At 36.0% G+C, this 20,764-nt stretch overlaps 1 protein-coding gene across 1 annotated transcript in view; it reads right to left on the reverse strand.

The window, feature by feature from the left end:
• Positions 1–2,731: 2,731 nt before the first annotated feature.
• LOC112046818 (uncharacterized) overlaps positions 2,732–20,764 on the reverse strand; it is a 129,899-nt gene continuing 111,866 nt past the window's right edge. Inside the window, exons 9-18 of the mRNA XM_052885051.1 lie at positions 18,801–19,153; positions 16,817–17,019; positions 16,051–16,200; positions 14,636–14,897; position 10,540; positions 9,990–10,061; positions 7,450–7,538; positions 6,091–6,151; positions 4,207–4,333; positions 2,732–3,074 (exon numbers count right to left, since the gene is read on the reverse strand). Coding sequence (XP_052741011.1) covers positions 2,927–3,074; positions 4,207–4,333; positions 6,091–6,151; positions 7,450–7,538; positions 9,990–10,061; position 10,540; positions 14,636–14,897; positions 16,051–16,200; positions 16,817–17,019; positions 18,801–19,153 — 1,466 coding nt within the window. The 3' untranslated portion in view covers positions 2,732–2,926. The remainder of the gene's footprint in view (positions 3,075–4,206; positions 4,334–6,090; positions 6,152–7,449; positions 7,539–9,989; positions 10,062–10,539; positions 10,541–14,635; positions 14,898–16,050; positions 16,201–16,816; positions 17,020–18,800; positions 19,154–20,764) is intronic.

Below are 20,764 nucleotides of genomic sequence, written 5' to 3' on the forward strand. Positions count from 1 at the left end.
CCTTTCGGTTTCTACACGACATCTAACCGGAACGCTAAATTGCTTGGCGGTACGTCTTTGCCGGTAGGGTGGTAACTAGCCACGGCCGAAGCCTTCCACCAGCCAGACCTGGACTAATTAAGAAAATCTCAATATGCCCAGACGGGGATCGAACCCAGGACCTCCGTTTTGTAAATCCACCGCGCATACCACTGCGCCACGGAGGCCGTCAAATTATTTTATAAAGGTTTTATGTCAACCTATGCTTTTACCAGGGGTAGCTAATTATGGTGCAAATACCATTCCAAACCACTAGTCCAAAGACTGTGGTGATTTTGGAAGGTAGCATGTTTTAACGTGCAAGCCCTCAACGCGTATTTTTAATATTTTCCTAAAAATATATGTCCACAATAAATTGAATTAGAATACTTAAAGAAAGTAAAGTCAAGTTACTTGAGCCCCCATTATTTATACTGTGACTTTGTTTTTTGCTCTAAGTAGAATCCTCTGTTTGACAAGAAGAATCCAATTAACTTTGGATAAACAAAAAATATTATTAGTAACATCAAATAGCAGATTACCAAAACAACCACGGAGCTCAACAAACTTGAAAGCTGCGTAAGGGATTACTGAATAAATAAGCAGGAAACCCCACTCGGCATTCAATTAAACCATGCGATACGACTTATCGTATGGGTTAATGCACAATAATGAATATGAAAAACTGTTGGTTATGCATAATTGGTGTGCAACAGTTATGTCCAGGATTTAATTATTATATTTATTATTTTTAGCCTTCTAATAATAGTTCTATAGTAGTCACTCAGCGGACGATGGAGCGAGTTATACTTGGAGTTTCTCTGCGTGATCGAATCAGGAATGAGGAGATTCAAACGCAGACGAACCAAAGTCACTGACATAACTCAGCGAGTCGCGAAACTGAAGTGCTGGAATGACGACCCTGTACCGGAAAGCGCAGTGTTGGTCGAGTAGCTACTAGGTGGACCGAGGATATCAAGCGGGTTGCAGGGAGCCGCTGGATGCTGGCGGCTGGAGACCGTTGTGCTTGGAGGTCCATGCAGGTGGCCTGTATCCAGCAGTGGACGTATATCAGCTGATAAGGTAAGATTAATTATTTAGGACTTTATATCTAAGTATGCCAGTAGTGGCTAGTACCACCACCACTAGTAATTGCAGCAGTACCACCCTGCTGGCAAAAATGTACCGACCACCAAATTATATAGTGTTCCGGTTACCTGCATTGTCAGATTCAAACCAGTGTAATTTAAAACGTGTAATTTTTGACTTTGCTGTCTCTATAAATATCCTTATCGTATCGGATACTCTAAATGCGGTTAAGGTAATACGTTTTATTAGACAACCGTTGCAGACGTGACCTTGCATGATTTTACCTATATATAAATTTTACAAGATTTAATAGGCCTCTAAGTCCTTTAGGAGGCGGCTAAATATAATTTAAAATGATGCAAAGTTATATTTAGGTGCTTTGACAAATTTTATTATGCGGTAACTTTTTGAGAGGCTGGATAATGTAGACGAAAATAAAGGAAGTTAGATACTTCACTGATACTTTAGTACGATGAGATTATGAAGAAAATTTTAGAACGTAAAAAGTTTAACATTAAAAGTAAATAGTTACTCCTTCTTTTATTTTCGATTAAGTCTAACTTGTTGTACCTTTACCAATATTATTGAAAGTACCATAGGTACTTGTCAAAATACGTCAATAAAGTTATATAATATTCAAAAATATAATATATATAAAATCTGTTAATACAAATGCCTTTAATCAACAACTTTGTTTATTTTTTAATGTACCTACATGGACAAAGAAATGGTTATTCTTATCGATATAGAAAATGTCTCAAAAAATAATAATCTAGACTTATTCTATTATATTCAATAATTTATATCATTTGATTGGTGATTTCATCAGAATTAATCACGATTTTAAATTAGATTGCTTTCTCTCCAAGTCTCAAAGTAATCAAAGAATATTGATAGTTTCAAAGGAATTTTTAATAATCTTCACCTTTGAGCAATTTTCAATCGGGGTGCAAGAAAATGGTTTCTTCCGGTTGTTTACGAGTTTAATCAAGACATTCATTCCTGAATAAATTACAGTTTAAGGGCACTGGTTAAAATGAAGATCATTTTGAAGGTAGAACTATTTTGTGAAGTATTTTCAGTTTGCATTAGTTGAATCGACGCTTTCTAAAGATATTTCAGTCTTTTGAGAATATTATAGATGCACTAGTAAATTGTGAGAGTATTTTATAAGATTTTTGTTGGATTTGACGGTATTTCTTATAAAGTAGCTAAATTAAATGATAAATGGTCCAAAGAGGTATAAAACCAGGTTCCCAGATTCTGTCGGGACCAGATTATTATGGAACGCTACCAGTGGCAGAAGTTATTGTACATTTAAGATTAAGCTATTCACACGGCGAAAAGCTTTATATAACACTAGCTGACGCCACGCGGTTTTACCCGCGTGGTTCCCGTTCCCTTAGGAATGTAGGGGTAACATATAGCCTTCCTCGATAGAAGAGCTATCTAACACTGAAAGATTTTTTTTAATCGGACCAGTAGTTCCTGAGATTAGCGCGTTCAATAAAACAAACAAACAAACTCTTTATAATATTAGTATAGATATACTCATCTGAATTTAGTGACAGTTGTAACAAGGCAACAACAACCAAAAAGGATAAAATAAAGAAATAAAATGCAATTAATTTAACTTAAACTATATTAACCGTACTAAACTATGATATCACAAGTTTATTTTCTAATATTAACATTATTTGGTCTGTGAAAATTATCTAAACTATTAAAAACTATTTTCACAGGACTACGCGTAAAAACAGACTTTTTACTTCATGTCATAAAGCTGGTTTAATTACTACACAAAGGACAAGTAAGGAATTCAAACTTCATTCAGTTTCTGTGACTTCATAAATATGTGATAGGGCTGGGCTAATAGTCTGACAGTTGTTGATCTTCTATCTCTTTTTATAGTCCTCTTCAGTCTGTCAGGGGAAGCGCGGGGAGGAGGGTGTTGCCAATCTGGACACCTGGAAAAGTAGATAAATTTATTTATAACTAGCGGACGCCCGCGCCTTCGTCCGCGTGAAAGTAGATGTAAACTTTTAACTACCCCTACCTTACCCTACCCTATCCTACCGTACCCTATCCTACCGTACCCTACCCTACCCTACCCTACCCTGTCCCTACCCTACCCATTAAGGCTGCACACGCGACGGAAGCTTAAAAAATGGAGTAACTTCACCCGTTTTCCCATTTTCCTTCACTGCTCTGCTCCTATTGATCGTAGCGCAATGAAAAGTATACTATAACCTGCCCAGGAGTATGAAGAATATTTGTACCTAGTTTCGTTAAAATCCGTCGAGTAGTTTTTGTTTCTATAACGAACATACAGACAGACCGACAGAAAGACAGACAGACAGACAAAAATTTTACTGATTGCATTTGTGGCATCAGTATCGATCACTAATCACCCACATAGTTATTTTGAAAATATATTTCATGTACAGAATTGACCTCTCTACAGATTTATTATAAGTATAGATCTAGAATTATGGCAGATCTTTGTAAGCTTCTACAATCTGCAATCATAGTATTTCTACAGAAATAACATCGGGATCAGTATTTTTTTTTAGTTTTAGTTGTAGTTCTCGCAACATAATAATTATGTCTCATAAATAGTCTCGTGTATGTTTCGAGAACTACTACTTTTGTAACGTCACCATCGTTATTTTAGTCTTAATTTGATTGATAGATGGTGAAGCTAATACAAATACCTTGGGTTTGGCGGTCAAAGGGTAGAACATTGAAGGGTGTAGTTGTAGATACTATTTTTATAAGTACCTTCAAAATATGGTGCTCCCACATAGCCCATAGGCTCCCATAGCCTCATAGAGATATTGCTTTTTAACGGTACCCACGCTGACCCACAATAAATTGGGGCATTCGCGGCGGTATAAACAAAGTTCTAATTCATCTAGCTCCTAGTTTTACATTCGACCTTGAGTAAACTAGAGGATCACCCGTCGATTAATCCATGTATTCCTGGGGTGTAAAATATAGTCCGAGTTACACAATGCTAATGTAACTCTTTAGTGATGAAAGAATTTTAAAACGGGTTTAGTCGTGAAAGCGTAACTACATATTATTATGAATACTTACTTTTGAATATCTGGAAGTCTCTGGCCTTTACACCTTGCGTCCCATTTCGTCCAATACTTGAAACCTTCTTCCTCGAATATTTGATATGCGCACGCGCAGTCGTCCCTTATATCATCGTCCAAAAGAGCTGCAATAAGGAAAGAAAGAAAGAAAGATCTTTATTTTTAAGTAATGTCATATAATACATTCTTAATATTACATAGCTTAATTGTCCACGCAAACAGTGAAGCCATAAAAGAAGAAGAATACCCTGCAATATGTGGCATAACCTACTCAGCATTTTTCCACATACTTCCTATACACAAAAAAGGTTCAGCACTGATTTTCAGATAGGACCCAGTTTAGGTGCCGCCACATACACAGTTCAACATGTTAACTATTATAAAATAAGAACAAGGAATACATATGATAAGTAATTAATGACTGAATGATCTTGACCAGCACCTACTGAATCTTTGGACAGCAGTTTCCCTGTGTGACACAGAGACAGAGGAAAGGGTTTGTTTTATCTAAATTGCAGGCTGACATGCAAGCGTCACCTAGGGCTTCCTGAAATCCGTAGCGATTCCATAATTTTTCGACATTTTGAACCCTAAGAGCCATTAAGGTTATCGCCAGCCATTTGTTTTGAATAGCGATTTTGGATGTCATCGACCATTTCATTCACTCAATTCGTACTACTCATTGAGGTAACAGTATTGAGGTCACGCCATTAAAATATAAGATGGACAGATATCATGATGGTTTTGGTAAAAGATTATGTTAAGTCCCCTGATGTTACCCGATTACCCCGCCCGTGAACCATTGCACGGAATCATATATAAACATGACGAGAAATGTATTTGTTTCTGAGAACTTAAGTACCTACATAAGAAAACTAGGTACACAACACACAAAGTAGAAGGATTGAAAATAGGAATTGTTTTCTAGCTACCATGTACCGACGTTATATAAAGCCTTCAGTGCAAAAGCAATTATAAAATTAATCCATTTAAAAACTGTAAACATTGACGTACGTAGTTCCTAGAAAAATTGCAAAACGGAGAGTGGCAACACTAACGTTTCCACGGCTTTATAAAATTCGAAAAAATATTTACGTAAATAATTTTCCCTGACACTTTAACGCATTGTATTTGGGTAGTTTTTATTTAAATAGTAAAATTTGGAGTAGTAGTTATTTGGATGGTGGTAATTTGGGCGGAGACTATTCGGGTGGTGAGTATTTAGGCAGTAATGGCTTAGTGGTTATTTGTATACCTAATGAATATTTAGGCAAAGCCGCATAATTTAACCAGATCTTTTTAACTTTGATAGTTGTTGCTTGAAAGAGATCCATAATTTTTAGGGTTCTAGTAAGGAAAAGGAAGCTGATGACATGAGGTCTCGTAAAAAGGCTCAGTAGGCTATGTATTCAGCTGTGTGCAGTATTTCTGCGTGATCGAGTCAGAAATGTGGAATTTTGAAGAAGAACTGTTATCGACGTCAACGAGTTGCGACGATGAAGTGGCAAAGGATATAGTTGGAAGAGCCGCTGGACATTTGAGTCTCAAGGTCCTGGACTACGTGGACAGATGTTTTATCAGGTAAAAATAATTTAGAGTACATACTACATTTATATACGACATTGATAAAGGAAGTAAGACTTAAAACAAACCAGTGAGTTTAAAATTGTCCATGCCCATGATATTTGGTCGAAATAACTTACAATAAAATGTTTAAGTATTGCATTTTAAATGAATGAGAATGTTTATTTCTTCCTGGTATTTTATAAACGCCATATTTATATAAATCAAATCTCTGTGGGTGGCGAAAATCAAAGTTGACACGGGAACATAAATTTATGTTTTCTATTTAAGCCATAAAAACGGAATTTTCGGAACTCACATTCACAGGAGACGTTGCATTTTCCGCCTCGACGACCTTCCTTGCACCATTCATTGCCTATCTGTAAGAAAAATGATTGTTCAACTTTACTATTATATTTTGTAATTTTATACGTTTTTATTTCACCTATTACGAGTAGATAGTATTTTTACTGCAAATCTTGAAACTTAACTTAATTATTGCCATAAAACCACTTCTTGATGTTAAAATAAATATTTATAAGGCCTAAGGCCTAAGGCCGCGTGTTGTCGATGATAATTCAAATAATACGGTAGCGTCAGTAGCATAACTATAGGATGGCTGGACTAACAAAATACGCGTCCCTGGCTAGACATGACTCCGGCCCTAGAAGCCGAGAGCTCAGAAAAATATATTCGTAGATTTCTGGGCCGTAGATGGTAGTTACGCCACTGGGTGGCATGGAGCTTGTCTCATGATAAAGTCAAAAGGTGGTCTAACTAGCTAAAGTCTAAAGATAAGATAAACCCACTAAGTGAAGGGTCATTTTGTCTTTACAAACACTGATACTATATGTTAGATACATTTATTCCTTGTCATTTAAGGAGGGACTAATTGTCTCGTTGATTTTGTGGTTGATCCGTAGCTCTGGATACCTGATCTGTTCTTTCTTTTAAGAAATTGAAGTATAAATTCTCAGCGCGGAGTCGAAAAGTTGGTGGTGTTATAATTCGTTCCTGGGAGCACGGTTATCTTCAGTAATAACTGATAGTAGTCGTTTAAAATTTTACATTATCACCCCAAGTTCACTACCCCACACTAGAGCAGCGTGGTGGTTCTAAGCTCCATACCCCCTCTCCTATAAAGAGGGTGAACTAGCCCTATAGTGGGCCGTTAAAATTGCCTGATAAAAACAATAATTAGGGACACCTGACCCTGTAGTTATTTTATTAATAGGCTGATGATGTACCTAGTCTAAACATTGACCAGCAACTACCAACCCGCATTGTAGCATCATGGTCGGTCTTAGCTACAAACCCGTCTAAAGAAGGGGGACCTAACCCAGAAGTGAGCCGTTAAATTAGGCTGCTAATGATTAATGATGATGCTGAGTAACCAACTAACAGTGGAATTCATAAACGTAGTGTGGACGCCCCCAGGGGATCGTTCACCCGCTGAATGACGAATGGCTCTATGCGTTTGAGAATTGACACTCAGCGGGTGAATGGTGGTGAATGCCCCTGCAACGTCTATGAATTCCACTGTAAGACTTTTTAACGATATTCATCCAGTTGATTCTAGTTAATCCTCTTCAGCACATTCACAGCCGCAGACATTCCCAAGTTTTCCCATTAGCATAGCGCGTACTGAGCGATAGTTGAGCGTAACTCACAAACTTACTTGAAACAATCCATAATATTGCTTGCGAGACGACTTCACTATGTGCGCTGCTGTATTCCTATCACTCTCTTGTTCTATCAGGCATACCCCTGCAATTATACATACAATACTATAATATCTAAATATATAGAAGCAAAAGATAACATATCACAAAATATCGAAAACCGCTTGACGTAGAAAGATGAAATTTGCCACAGCACGTGCCTACACTGTGTTGGTCGACCCCCCACTAGGTGGACAGAGGATATCAAGCGGGTTGCAGGGAGCCGCTGGATGCTGGCGGCTCGAAACCGTTGTGCTTGGAGGTCCATGCAAGAGGCCTATGTCCAGCAGTGGACGTCTATTGGTTGATAAGGAAGGAATAATACCTGGTTTAGAGTCACTAGATATGTATGATTACATTAAACGGTTTTTAACCGACTTCAAAAAGCAGGAGGTTCTCAAGTTGAGCGATATGTTTTTTTTTAATAAGTACATCGATTACTCGAAAACACCTGAATCGATTCGAAAAATTATTTTTTTGTTTTAAAGGGTATACTCCCCATGGGGTCAAACTGATAAGCAGGCAGAACGTTATAATATTATGATGTTATTTTAGTTCAGTGGGTATGTTTTTAGGTTTTAAAGTCGGTCAATTTTTTTTTATTAATATTTTGTTATTAATTTACGATACTATAATCCGATCTATGCGATCCGTGCGATGTGGATCATTAGAATTTATTTATTTATTTATATGTAGAATCAAAGAATACTAAAATTCGTTCAATTCGATGCGTACGATACATATGATGCGAATCTATGGCCGCCTGCCATTACGCACGCCATTGACGATCAATTATTCTCACGTTTCTGCAGTTCACCCACGACTTTAATTGATCGTGTGTTGGTCGCTGCGTGCATGACGGCTCGACTTATTTTATTTATTTTACTTATAAAACGTCTTCGCTGCCGTAAGCGCTGCAGAAACGTGAGAATAATTGACCGTCAATGGCTGACTTTAGGCGTTGTCACAGTTGGGGAAAAAATGCTCCGAGTATCTATGACATTTATTTACGAGGCCTTGAAAATGATCTCTTTTCAGATAAAATGTTATCAATAAATAAATAATGGGTACAACCACATCTGGCATGCAACATTACTGAAACCATATTATATTACGAGATAAGAGCCGTGATAGCCCAGTGGATATGACCTCTGCCTCCGATTCCGGAGGGTGTGGGTTCGAATCCGGTCCGGGGCATGCACCTCTAACTTTTCAGTTGTGTGCATTTTAAGAAATTAAATATCACGTGTCTCAATCGGTGAAGGAAAACATCGTGAGGAAACCTGCATACCAGAGAATTATCTTAATTCTCTGCGTGTGTGAAGTCTGCCAATCCGCATTGGGCCAGCGTGGTGGACTATTGGCCTAACCCCTCTCATTCTGAGAGGAGACTCGAGCTCAGCAGTGAGCCGAATATGGGTTGATGACGACGATTATATTACGGCACTAGCGGTCGCCCGCGATTTTGTTCGCGTGAAAATCGATGTAAACTTTCTACCCCTGTTTCACCCCCTTCTATTAATATTTTCTCATGTTTAATATATAGGTAATGAATGGTCCACTTATAATTTTGCAATAATATAACTCAAAACATGAAGGACTTATATTTAAAAAAACTTCAACTCCTTTTTGAATCTTGAATTAGGTACATTATTTTTAGTATTTCTCTGATAGTACCTGCACATTATTACAAATGTAACTTGTAAAATTAAGGACTGTCCATACAAACTTTCAACCCCAATTTCGCCCCCTTTTTAGTGTGATGCCCGGTCAACAAAAAATGCGGATAGACAGACAGGCAAAATAGTATTTTTGGTTAAATTTTCAAAATATTTCCAGTATACAGAATTGGACCTGTTACAGTTTTATTATAAGTAAACATTATATTATAATGAATTTTAAAGAAATATACTTATTTCATTTTATTCTTTCCCAAAATCGTTTAAAAATTGTATTGCGAAAATGCAGTCTTGGACATTATCATTAACATCTGATAGTGGTCGTTAAGCCAATCACCCTTAGTCGGTCAACCCTCATTGTACCACCATCCCCTCTTTCATAAGAGAATGATAATAATGATGATGAAAGTAAAAAATCCCTCAGAGACTAATTCTAGGGTTTAACAATCAAAGAATGTTTACCAAAGAGGATATGACTAGTTCTAGATCCGTGAACTAAATATATAATTCGATAAAAAAAATACTATGAATAAGGCGGGAAATACCGCATGCAACAAATTGCAACTAAATTCAACCTTAATAACTCTAGGAACCCGATATGAACCAACTGTGAAAAGGATACATTTTTCCTCATTCAGTAATTACGAGCGAGACAAAAAAAACTGTATTGTTATAGAACTGCTTATCACCGAGTCGTAAATAAACAATGCCAAACTAATAGTTACACGTATACAAAGTAACAATAGTTATAGTCGTGCCTAAAAAGCCTAACAATATGCACATCATCGCACGTAAGCGTAATAGTAACAAAAACTCACAGTTACTAAGGAATGTCTTTTGGTGGAAATTGTTTTTTAACAGTTCCCGCGTCAGCTGACATCGCGTAAATACTTTGCCATCGATTAATTTGAACGCTAAAGAAGCGATGAGGAAAACACTGAACGCACGTCCACACGCCATGACGGTCAGCATACAACTAAACTGTAAACTAACCAATTTATGTGTTTTTGTATAATCATTTAAATGCGCCTGCCCACCTATTGACATTTGACATCAGCTATTTTGGGAAATCACTTGCCAAATCTCTCTATAAGGAAAAAGATGGCTAATATTACTTCGGTACTATCTACTTAAACTTTTTCTTTTTTTAAATTTAAACTTAACGAGAATAATTAATAGAATTCAAGAAATACGTGATATGAACACACAATATTACCTTATTATCCGGGCTATCTCTTTAATTCACTATCACAACAGAGTGAGTAAATGATGAGCTCCCGGATGAGCCAGTGATACGAGCCCCGAGGTTCTAGCCTTCTTACCCGGTTAAGGCGCGGAGGATCTTGCTCTGATCATGTTTTTCCAAACCCTTTCAAGTCATTTTGGCCTATGAGTCAGTCAAGACAGTTCCAGTGAGATGTCAGACGCGATGTTATCACTGTCCTTTAAATCCCTGCAAATCGAAGTGGAAACTCCCCAAATTGGGGAAAGAACATATCTTAATTCCCCAAAAAATTCCCGGCATTTGGGGAATTCCTCGCAAGTTGGCAATGTTGTTATAAATAAATTGTTCCTAGATCGTTCTTTCGCCATTCTCAATCGCTCGGTTTACAAACCAGAGTCGGAAAGCATCTGGTGAACAGGAAAAAAACGCTTCTTGTTTAAATTACGTTTAATATTTGACGGGCCGGTTCTGTAAATGCCGTTAAATGAAAGTCGGTGAACTCGGGTATAATTCGGCCATTTGTTGTTCGGAACAAATTGATGCTAAAAATGCAGCTATATTGGGAGTGCAGTAGATGATCGCAGGTAGGGGGCGTCTGTTCGAACTTCGGCGGTTCTTCGAAATTTGATCAATAATCACATTGTCCTTATGCTGAGTGACTATTCAAGTGTAATCTTCTGATGACGGCCTTACAAAACGAAGGTTCCTGGATTCGATGCTGGGCCGATTGAGGCCTTCTTAAATGATCCAGGTCCAGCTGGGGGCTTCGGTCGTAGTTAGTCACCTCCCTACTGACAAAGGCGTAGCGCCAAGCGATTTAGCGTTCTGGTACGATGTCGTGTAGAAACCGAAAAAGGGTGTCGATTTTCATCCTTCTCCCAAATTTGGTAAGATCCTATTAGAGCAGCTTTGGATACTCGTTCTAATATAGAACTAGCTGCACTTCACAAAGATGAATTAAAAATGTCGTAAAACGTTGTAGCAAACTTTTTTTGATAAAATAATGCTTTCATTATTAAAGTAAATTTATCAAGATATTTTTAGATATAAGTAAATTGCTGGATGGTTAAGATAGGCCTAGGCCGGCGATAGACTTTCCCCTTTACGTGGATGGCTTATTGTCGTATCTGGGTGGTGTTGCAGCAATATTCACAAATTCAACAACACCATGTTGTTGGATTTGTGAATATTTCAAATTATTTTAATCAATTCATTGATAAAATTTTCAATCAAACAACGGCAATTCGTTAATCATTTATTAAGAATCAAATGAAATCCATAAATTATTATTTACAAAATTAAATACTAATTAAAGCGGAACCAAAGTTCTTCGAACATTTACAAATGGCGGACATTGTTATAATAATTACAAGAAACCCATGAAAAAATACAAACATACTGTTTTTGTCTTATACTGAAAAATATATGAAAATAATAGCGGATGCCTGGCGTTTTTACTAACGCAGTGCCTATTCCAGTGATAAAATACTCTTTGTTATTAGATGATAACGTATTTTCCCTGGGTGAAAAAAAAGGTTTTTCGGGTTTAGGGTGAAAGCGTAATAAACAAACGAAATCACTTTCGCGTTAATTATAAAAGTATGCATTGTTATATTATAATCTATCTACCATAATAAATTTAAATTGTAAATGATAGCCTTTCTCAGCCTTCGATTCGGAAGGCTTAGGTTCGAATCCGGGCCGGGGCGTGGACCTACAACTTTTCAGTTGTAAAAACGGTGTAGGAAAAACATCGTGAGGTAACCTGCATACCTAAATTTTCTTAATTCTCTACATGTGTGAAGTCAAAATCCTCATTGGGCCAGCGTCGTAGGCTATTAACCTAACACCTCTCACTCTAAGAGGAGACTCGTGATCAACGATGAGCTGAATATGGGTTATACTAAACCAAAACTCAACTGCGTAAGTATTCTATTTAAAAATCCGGGAAACAAAATATAATATTACAACGACATTTAAATAACTGTTATCTGACAATCAACTCATCATTAATGTACTGCACAGTTAAATTATGTCTTTTGTTCTTAAGATAATATTATAGTTAACTGGTATATGGTTTTGTGAATTTATTGCGTTCTATTTATAAATTACACAATCATTATAACAAAGCATAATAATTATAGTAATACGAGTAAAGCATAAAATAAAGCATAATAATCAGTCTGTTTTTTCATCTGATTAAATCAGTTGTTTTAGTATTAATCGGATTGTTTATGTTTTGCAAGTTTACCAATTAATTTTGACGCAGAAAAGGCCCAATTAATTTACCTTATCAGTTCGACAAAAAATATTCGCCATCTGCTTAATAAACGTCCCTATACATACATAGATAATAAGGATTATACCCCACCGATTAAAGGATAGCGTGAATTATCATACTTATAGCAATGTTTGGTTCATTTAATATTATTTAAATTGTATCATCAGTTTTACTTAACTTAAACGCGTACAAGAGCCTCGTGTTAATATATTAGTATAAAATAATTATGTAGATATATATCTTCATAGAAGATATAGTTAGTTTAATTACAAAATACAATTATTTTGTAAATATTCACTATTTTTTCTAGAGCTGAATGCAACTTTATCAAAATAACATTGCTATATTTTTGTGAATTGAAGTTATTTTCTTGTGTTTCGTAGTTTGCGGGTATCATAAAATAAAAATCTTTATACAGTAATATAAAATCAACTAACACTCCCCTCCTTTCGTGTTGTTCTAGAGTTTTTGTTGGTAGTCCTCTCGCACCCACTTCTACTACTTCTCAAACTAACAACATAACCATCTCTTATAACATATAATGCCTCATAATTTTCTCTTTCCGCAAGAACCTTCTGTAAAATATTCTTGCCTTATACTTTGTATTAAAAAACATTGTACAAAAGATGAGTTTAGTTTATGTCGTTCTCTAATAAAAGTGTGACCAACAGAATTTGAGATTTATTTCATATGCACATATTTTGCATATATATCATATAATATATAGGTAAAACATTATTTTTAAACTATTCTCGGTATTAGGGTCGCTAAAGACGTTATATTATTATCAATATCCATTTTATAATCATTACTACGCGGAAACTTAGTACATTTAAATAAGCATATGATAACGTAATTACTTGCTCCTTATCAGCCGCTGTCTGGGTTTATAAACAAATTATAATCATGTGAAATTCTCGGAATTTAAATCATAATATTCTAGTAACTCCGATAGACTTTGGGGTCCTAAGGTGCTGGAATAGCGACCCCGAACCGGTAAGCGCAGCGTTGGTCAACCCCCCACTAGTGCTAGAGGCCTTTGTCCAGCAGTGGACGTCCATCGTCTGATAATGATGATGATGATGAACTCTTATAATCATTATATCAATGCATGTAATAAAATAAAGTTAATTTGTAACATTACCCGATCATCAATCAATTGTGATTTGATATTACATAGGTACTTATATAAATTTTACTTTACTACAGTTTTTATACAAAAAAAAGTTAACAAGAATAGAACAACTACGTAAATTATATATTAAAATGTTTTAGTATGTGTTATACACAAAATATTTAATTAACATAAATTAATATAGAGACTAGTGAAAAAACAATAACCAGAATAAACAACGAACACAATACATTTTGCTTTTGTTTATCCGTGATTACAAAATAGCCAAAGTGATTTAAATATACGACTAAAGTGGCCCAAAAAGATAACATTCTTAACAAAAAAGCTAAACAACTATACAATAGAAAATTACTCAATAAATTACAACACTATGTCACAAAGTGTTTTAGTCATGGCACTGATAAAAACTTTCAGTCATTTAACCTTAAACTCTGGTTCCAAAACCATTATTTTGTCAGACCATATTCCTCACTATAGGCAGTTTAGAAAAAGCCGTCGCCAGGACAACCATTTACGTTACATATCAAACTTTCGAGGTAGCGGTAAGCATTACGTAACTAGCCCTAGGATTTTCCTCTGGAACAGGATCGGGCCTAAAACATCTATGCGCCTGAAACTCTGCCGGCTTCTTCAGCATCTTCCTCACAAACCAAACCAGACCTATCACTATAACCATAAGCCCCAAAGCGATCCCAACTAACGCTGTATTCAGGCTTTTAAACCCAGACTTCATTTCCAAAGAACCAACAGAATCCAACAGCTGTGGTACAACACAAATTGGATGCATTTCATCGCTCTTAAACTTCGATACCCTCGCGCAGACTTCGTAAGGACCTTGTATGAATCCTTCCATGGATACTTCTAATGTCGATTGACACGGAGTATCCTTTTGCGCGACCAAGGATCCTTTTGACAAAACAGCAAGGATCACATAGCAGTTATGCAGTGTATATCTGGTGTCGGGCGAGGAGACTCTCTGAGATCTCGGCAGGACGTACTGCGGTTTCGGCGGCGGTATTCCCATGACAGATATTAGCACGGTTAATAGTCCGGCGCTAGTCACGTTCGACCGGACCTCGGAGACTCTGCAACAAATAGACTTCAATTGGAATTTCGAATTATAGCTATTTGTTATGTAATAGTACTTGAATATTCTACACTAATATTATAAAGAGGAAAGATTTGTATTTTTGTATGTAACGAATAAATTCAAAAACTACTGACCCATTTAAATATTCTTTTACCGAAAAGCTATATTATCAGTAACGTGGTTTATATTTTTTACGGGTAAAAATTTAACCTGTATGTGGGAATACGGGTAAAAATATAACCCGTATGTGGGAATACGGGTAAAAAATAAAACCCATGTCACTGATAATGTAGCTTTTTGGTGAAAGAATTAGAACCCTAGACGTTTGAAACCGCATGGTTCTGCTAGTATATTTATAATACGATGAGGAGTTTGCCTAGAAAAACCTGATTTTATGTAAAAAAAAATTAGATTATTTTTTTAATTACAACATAACCCTTGACGAGGTTACGTGATGAAGTCAAGTTGATGGTCGTATATCGCAATTAGTAATTCCCTCGATGTTTATCAACAAATAACATTAGTGAAAACCCAGTGGTGGCATTTAACCCGTTCATTTGGTAATTTAAATTTTTCGTCTTTATAACGTAAAAAAATTAAATGTACCTACATAGAACATATAATACGGCTACAGTCATTATCGTCCATTACTGGATAGTATGAATAAACCCAGTGGATATGAACTTCAAATATTCAGTTGTGTGCATTTTAAGAAATTAAATATCACATGTTTCCAACGATGAAGGAAAACATCGTGAGGAAACCTGCATACCAGAGAATTTTGTTAATACACTGCGTAAAGTCTCCCAATTCGCATTGGGCCAGTGTGGTCTCTCATACTGCAAGACCCTATGTACCATTACTATTTTTTAGCTCTCGCGACTCCGTAACCTATGTCGGTGACTTTGATTCTTCTGCGAATCTCATCGTTATTAATTTGATAACCCAGAGATACTCCGAGCATAGCTCATATCCTTTTTATAGTTAGCGACCAAATCTCGAATCCATATGTCCCATACTGGCAACACGCACTGTTCTGTTGATCTGAAGGTTATTGGCTACCAAGCCAAGCTGGACTTGACGGAAATTGGACCAACCGCGTTGGACCAAGTGTACATGATCCATTTATCTTCTCGTATCTATAATACCTTAAATCTTCTCGAACCGGCACAGTCATAGTAGAAGGTCTGATAGTGACGTAAGCCTCCCGCTCTCTAACTAGTTGTGAGGCGCCACATCCCAGAACCAAGGATATTGGAATGTCTTCTGTGTCCATTTCCTCTAGCGCTATACAGAATCTGTCGACATGTAAATATTTGTAAAAAAACTGGGCAACTGAAAATCATCAGACTCAGAGAATTCAAATTTGAAATTTTTAATTGAATAATATTATCCACATACCGAAATTTAAATAGATTAGGATAAATTTTATATTGCAGGTAAGTAAATATTATAATATCAGCTTAAAACCTGCCAAAAACGCTGTCATTTCTAATGCCTGGCAAAAAGAAGTTAGCAATATTGTTTAGGATAACTTTAATAATTTTCAAACTTGGATGGAATCCACCAAAACATTGTGATTTTTGTGATTTCTACTGATATTATTGACTGATGGGGTTTTTTTTATTATAGTATTTAATGACAACCACGGTTAATCAATAATTAGTTTAAATATGATAATTTTATTATATATTTTTAGAGGGTGATTTTTCAGTATCCGGGCTAAGGTTATGAATTACTTTTATTACAGTTCATTTCATGTAGGATGGTAAGGGTGACAGTTCATTTCACTCTTGAAAGTTTGCCGCGATTCACAATAATGGTACGTATTATGAACGTCACACAGACGACTGTCACCGTACCCATGCTATCTGAAAAACACTTTTACAAGCTATAAAGAAAGTATACGCTTACGTATATTTTTCCATAGGATCAATCTTCAGCCCCCTCAATATAATATTTGTTGGTGCAGCTCTGTGACACGCCACATGCTTGGGTAGGCCGCCGCTCTTGGACGCAGTGACCCCGGTACATCGGTACCTTCGAGTCGAAGGCGGCTCCAACACCCAGGATAGGTGCACTTCTTCATCATCAAACCAGGAGTCTACAAGACGAACCTGTGAAAAACCCCAATATCATAATTTATAGAACGCGTGACTTTGCAGAAGTGCCGTTCGTAAAATCATCTTGAAGTCACAGTCACAAACAGAGGAATCAATTGTATTTATTTGTAGGTATATGATAATATTGCTGCTGCCCTTCTTTCTTTTCCATTCCCACAACTGGTAAATATTTATAAGATGAGCATAAGTATTTTTCAGAGTCTTGGTCTTGAGTGTATCAGAAAAGGATTATATTATAAGTCATATTTAATGAACGCCTAATGTGAACGAGCTTTAACACCAAGAAAATTGAGTTGGACCCACGAACTAGCAATAAACAAAGGTAAATTCTATTAAGGACCCATAATGAACATTTCAGAATGTACTAAAGGAATTAGATTGATTGAACCTGAAGTTCCCAGCATTTATAGAATTAAAATGTTACAATACAAATCTGATCTGACGTACTAGCAGAACCTCGCAGTTTCACCCGCGTAGCTCCCATTGGGAACAAGGGGATAAAATATAGCATATGTCCTCCATTGGTTAAAGAATTTTTCAAATCAACCTACTAGTTTTTTACTTTATTCGTTTCAAATAAAAAAAAACAAATCTTGCCTCTTTGTAATATGAGTGTAGATATTTTATTATAGTGTTTAAAAGAATAGAAATCCTTTGTCTATACTTTAGATACAATTACCACAAATAAAATTTGCGCAAAAAAACCAAATCAAATTATTTTCTGATTAATCTCTCTAATCGTGTTAATAATTTTAATTAACCGATTTCATAGGTACTGTACCTACTCTACCTGTGAAAGTAAGCAAACATTTTCATCAATATAGCAGATAAGGAAGAAAGTTTTCCGGAATGAACAGAAAAAGGTGATAAATATAATTAGGTCAAACGACCAACAGTGTACCTACTCGTAAATCTATAAATTATACAAATTTGTTTCCACGAAGCTCAAACAACTTTTATTATTTATTTATCGAAAACGAGTATGGAATATTTTAATATTAAAACGCCGTCCACGTTGAATATACTTGAAGAATATTTAATGCCACATTTTAATATTATGAGGGCATCACCTAACCAATGAAGGAGAGCACTTTGCATGTTCGGGGAGAATTTCTCGGAAAGTAAAGATCGGGGCCAGTTTAATAAAATTCACGTTCTTCTTTCAAATATTTCATTTAATCAATTTGAGGCATCCCACGTTTACAATGTTGACAAACTCTTTGACGCAGGTGGCTTATAATCAAAAGCACCTGGGTTAAATTTCTAGTTTCAGTAAATTAAGAATTTTATAATTAAGTTTGTGTTCTATTTGTCTTATATTTATGTATGATGAGGCTTAAATTTTATACCTATGTAAGGCACACACAATAAAAAAAACAATTAAAACAAACATAAAAGAAACGTATGAAAATAACATTTCGTAAAGACACAAATGATAATTAATATTTCTTTTTTGTTAAGCTCGCTTCTTACGTAACGAGATTTTTTCTCGGACGAGATGAGATGACAAGTTATGAAAATTTACTCGTACAATATTTAAACAAAAGTGTATCTCATAAAGGCACGGACGGGGCGACGACAGAACGTGGTAAGCACCACCGCGTTCTGTCGTTGCCCCGTCCGTATATAATTTTATATATATATATTTCCACTTTGGTATATATTCTACGAGTATATTTTCATAACTTGTCCTAAATCCTTTCGTTGCCTGTGCAGCGAAATTATTTTGAACAAAGTAACGATGGTTGTACAATTTAATACACCTCAAAACTTACCTTTGATTTCGAGATCGGCAAGTCCTCTTCAGACGGCACTTCCAATTCGTCGTCATAAATGTCATCATCCAACCCGTCTTGCTTATCTTCATACAGAGCACTATCATCTTTATCCTCATCAATCGTGTTCTCAAGTACTCTATTGTAATCGTAATTGGGTCCATCAATAACCTTCGTATCAACGTGCTCGTCATCGCATAGTTTGTTTTTCGAGAGTCGGGATATCAACGCCCCTTCCAAATGTGGTGGTGTGGCGCAAACTGCCGCAGATTTATCTGATTGGGGCAGGTTTTTTGCCTCCCGCAACCACCTAGCGAAGCCGGCCATTAAGCAATCACAATTAAGAGGATTATCTGCGAAAGAGAACGAATTTATCTTTATGAGTTCGAGAGTATAAATGGGTTGGGATTAAAATTAACGACAATCAAACAATTGTTCTTCGTTACTTTCATTTCTTTTGTGTAACGCTGCGATTATCGGAGCATTTTACGGTTCAACTTTTTTTTTATTGGTAATTTATTTTCGATGGCTCAATTATTCATGAATTTCAAGTTTAATGATAACAGTTTTCTTAACTTTCTGTTTTGCAGTGGTTTTTATTGTCTGATGTTTTCATTAATTTAAACAACAATATCCGTTTTATATGTCAATCCACTGAAGAACAGTCTAATTCACTAGCTTTGACGTCTGCTAGTTGACATATACGAAATTGAGATTCTATGTCAAAATATCATCATGTGCTTACTGGTTATCACACAGTAGATATATTTGATGTTTGTTTTAATAGGTTGATAATAAAGATCATAATAGTGATTAGGCCAGTAGGTATCGCTGAAATTTTGCATTCAGATGTGAAATATTTTGTATTTATCAAGAAATAATTTTCCAAATTTTCCAAATTCATCCTCTATAACAAATTCAGGTGGAACGGCAAAAAGCCTAATCAAATACACGTGAACAAACTCGCAGGCATCAACTAGTTAAATTATAATGAAATAAAAATGAACAAAAGCGTTACACATAAAAATAAAAGACTCATCTCCCTAACTGTAAAGAAAATATACCCTTAAATGAGTTCACAGCCCTAACCAATTTCTCTTCCAACCGAAAAAGCAATTTCAACGTCAAAATATTTTGCTCGGCTGGGGAAGAAAGTATCATAAAATTATTTTCCCATAAAAGTCTCATAAAAGAACACCATGAACAGAGAAGCTTCGGACAATGGCGGGTGGCGTTTCGACAGCCGAACAAAGAGGTTACAACGACGCCCCATACAGAGCGGTTGATGCTAAACATAGCCGAACGATACACACGGACGACGAAAATGCTTAGCATCTGTGTTTGATAAAATAATATTTGTTATCGCCGCGTTAACTCGTAACTCGCGTGCTCGTGGTCTTGAGTGGAAAAGGGGAGTGTTAGATATCTGTCAAAGGCGCCTTTAACCCTACACATCGTTCACAAGTGCGTGATTCCACTCAAGGTCGTTCTCTGCCATTCTATTAATGCCAAACCTATAAATAAATGTATTTCTCTATCACTTAAGCAAAATGTTCAGAAACTACACTTACTAACAACAATAAAAATGTAGGTACTTATTTATTCGGATTGTGCACTTGTGATTGGTTAGTTTTTAAAATATCTATAACTGTACCTTTCCTTTCTTTAAATATTTCGTTGGATGAGATCGCTTTTAGCTATAAGGCCGCCTTTTGTATTTTACTTTTCTTTTATGTTTCATTCTGTCATACCTTTATTAATTTATATACAATGACAAAACTTATTCTATTCTATTCAACTCGGTTACTTTACTTTACTTAACAGCGCTACGTAAGCACAACAGCCAATTCACTGGAGTAAAATTTAAACACTCAAAACGTTAAAATCCATCTTGTGCTGGATGTCATGGTGAGGTGAAAACGTTAAGAACGAAGTTGCCAAGCCATACATTACCGCTATTAAAC

This window comes from Bicyclus anynana, chromosome 2, assembly GCF_947172395.1.
Source record: "Bicyclus anynana chromosome 2, ilBicAnyn1.1, whole genome shotgun sequence".
Taxonomy (NCBI): domain Eukaryota; kingdom Metazoa; phylum Arthropoda; class Insecta; order Lepidoptera; family Nymphalidae; genus Bicyclus; species Bicyclus anynana.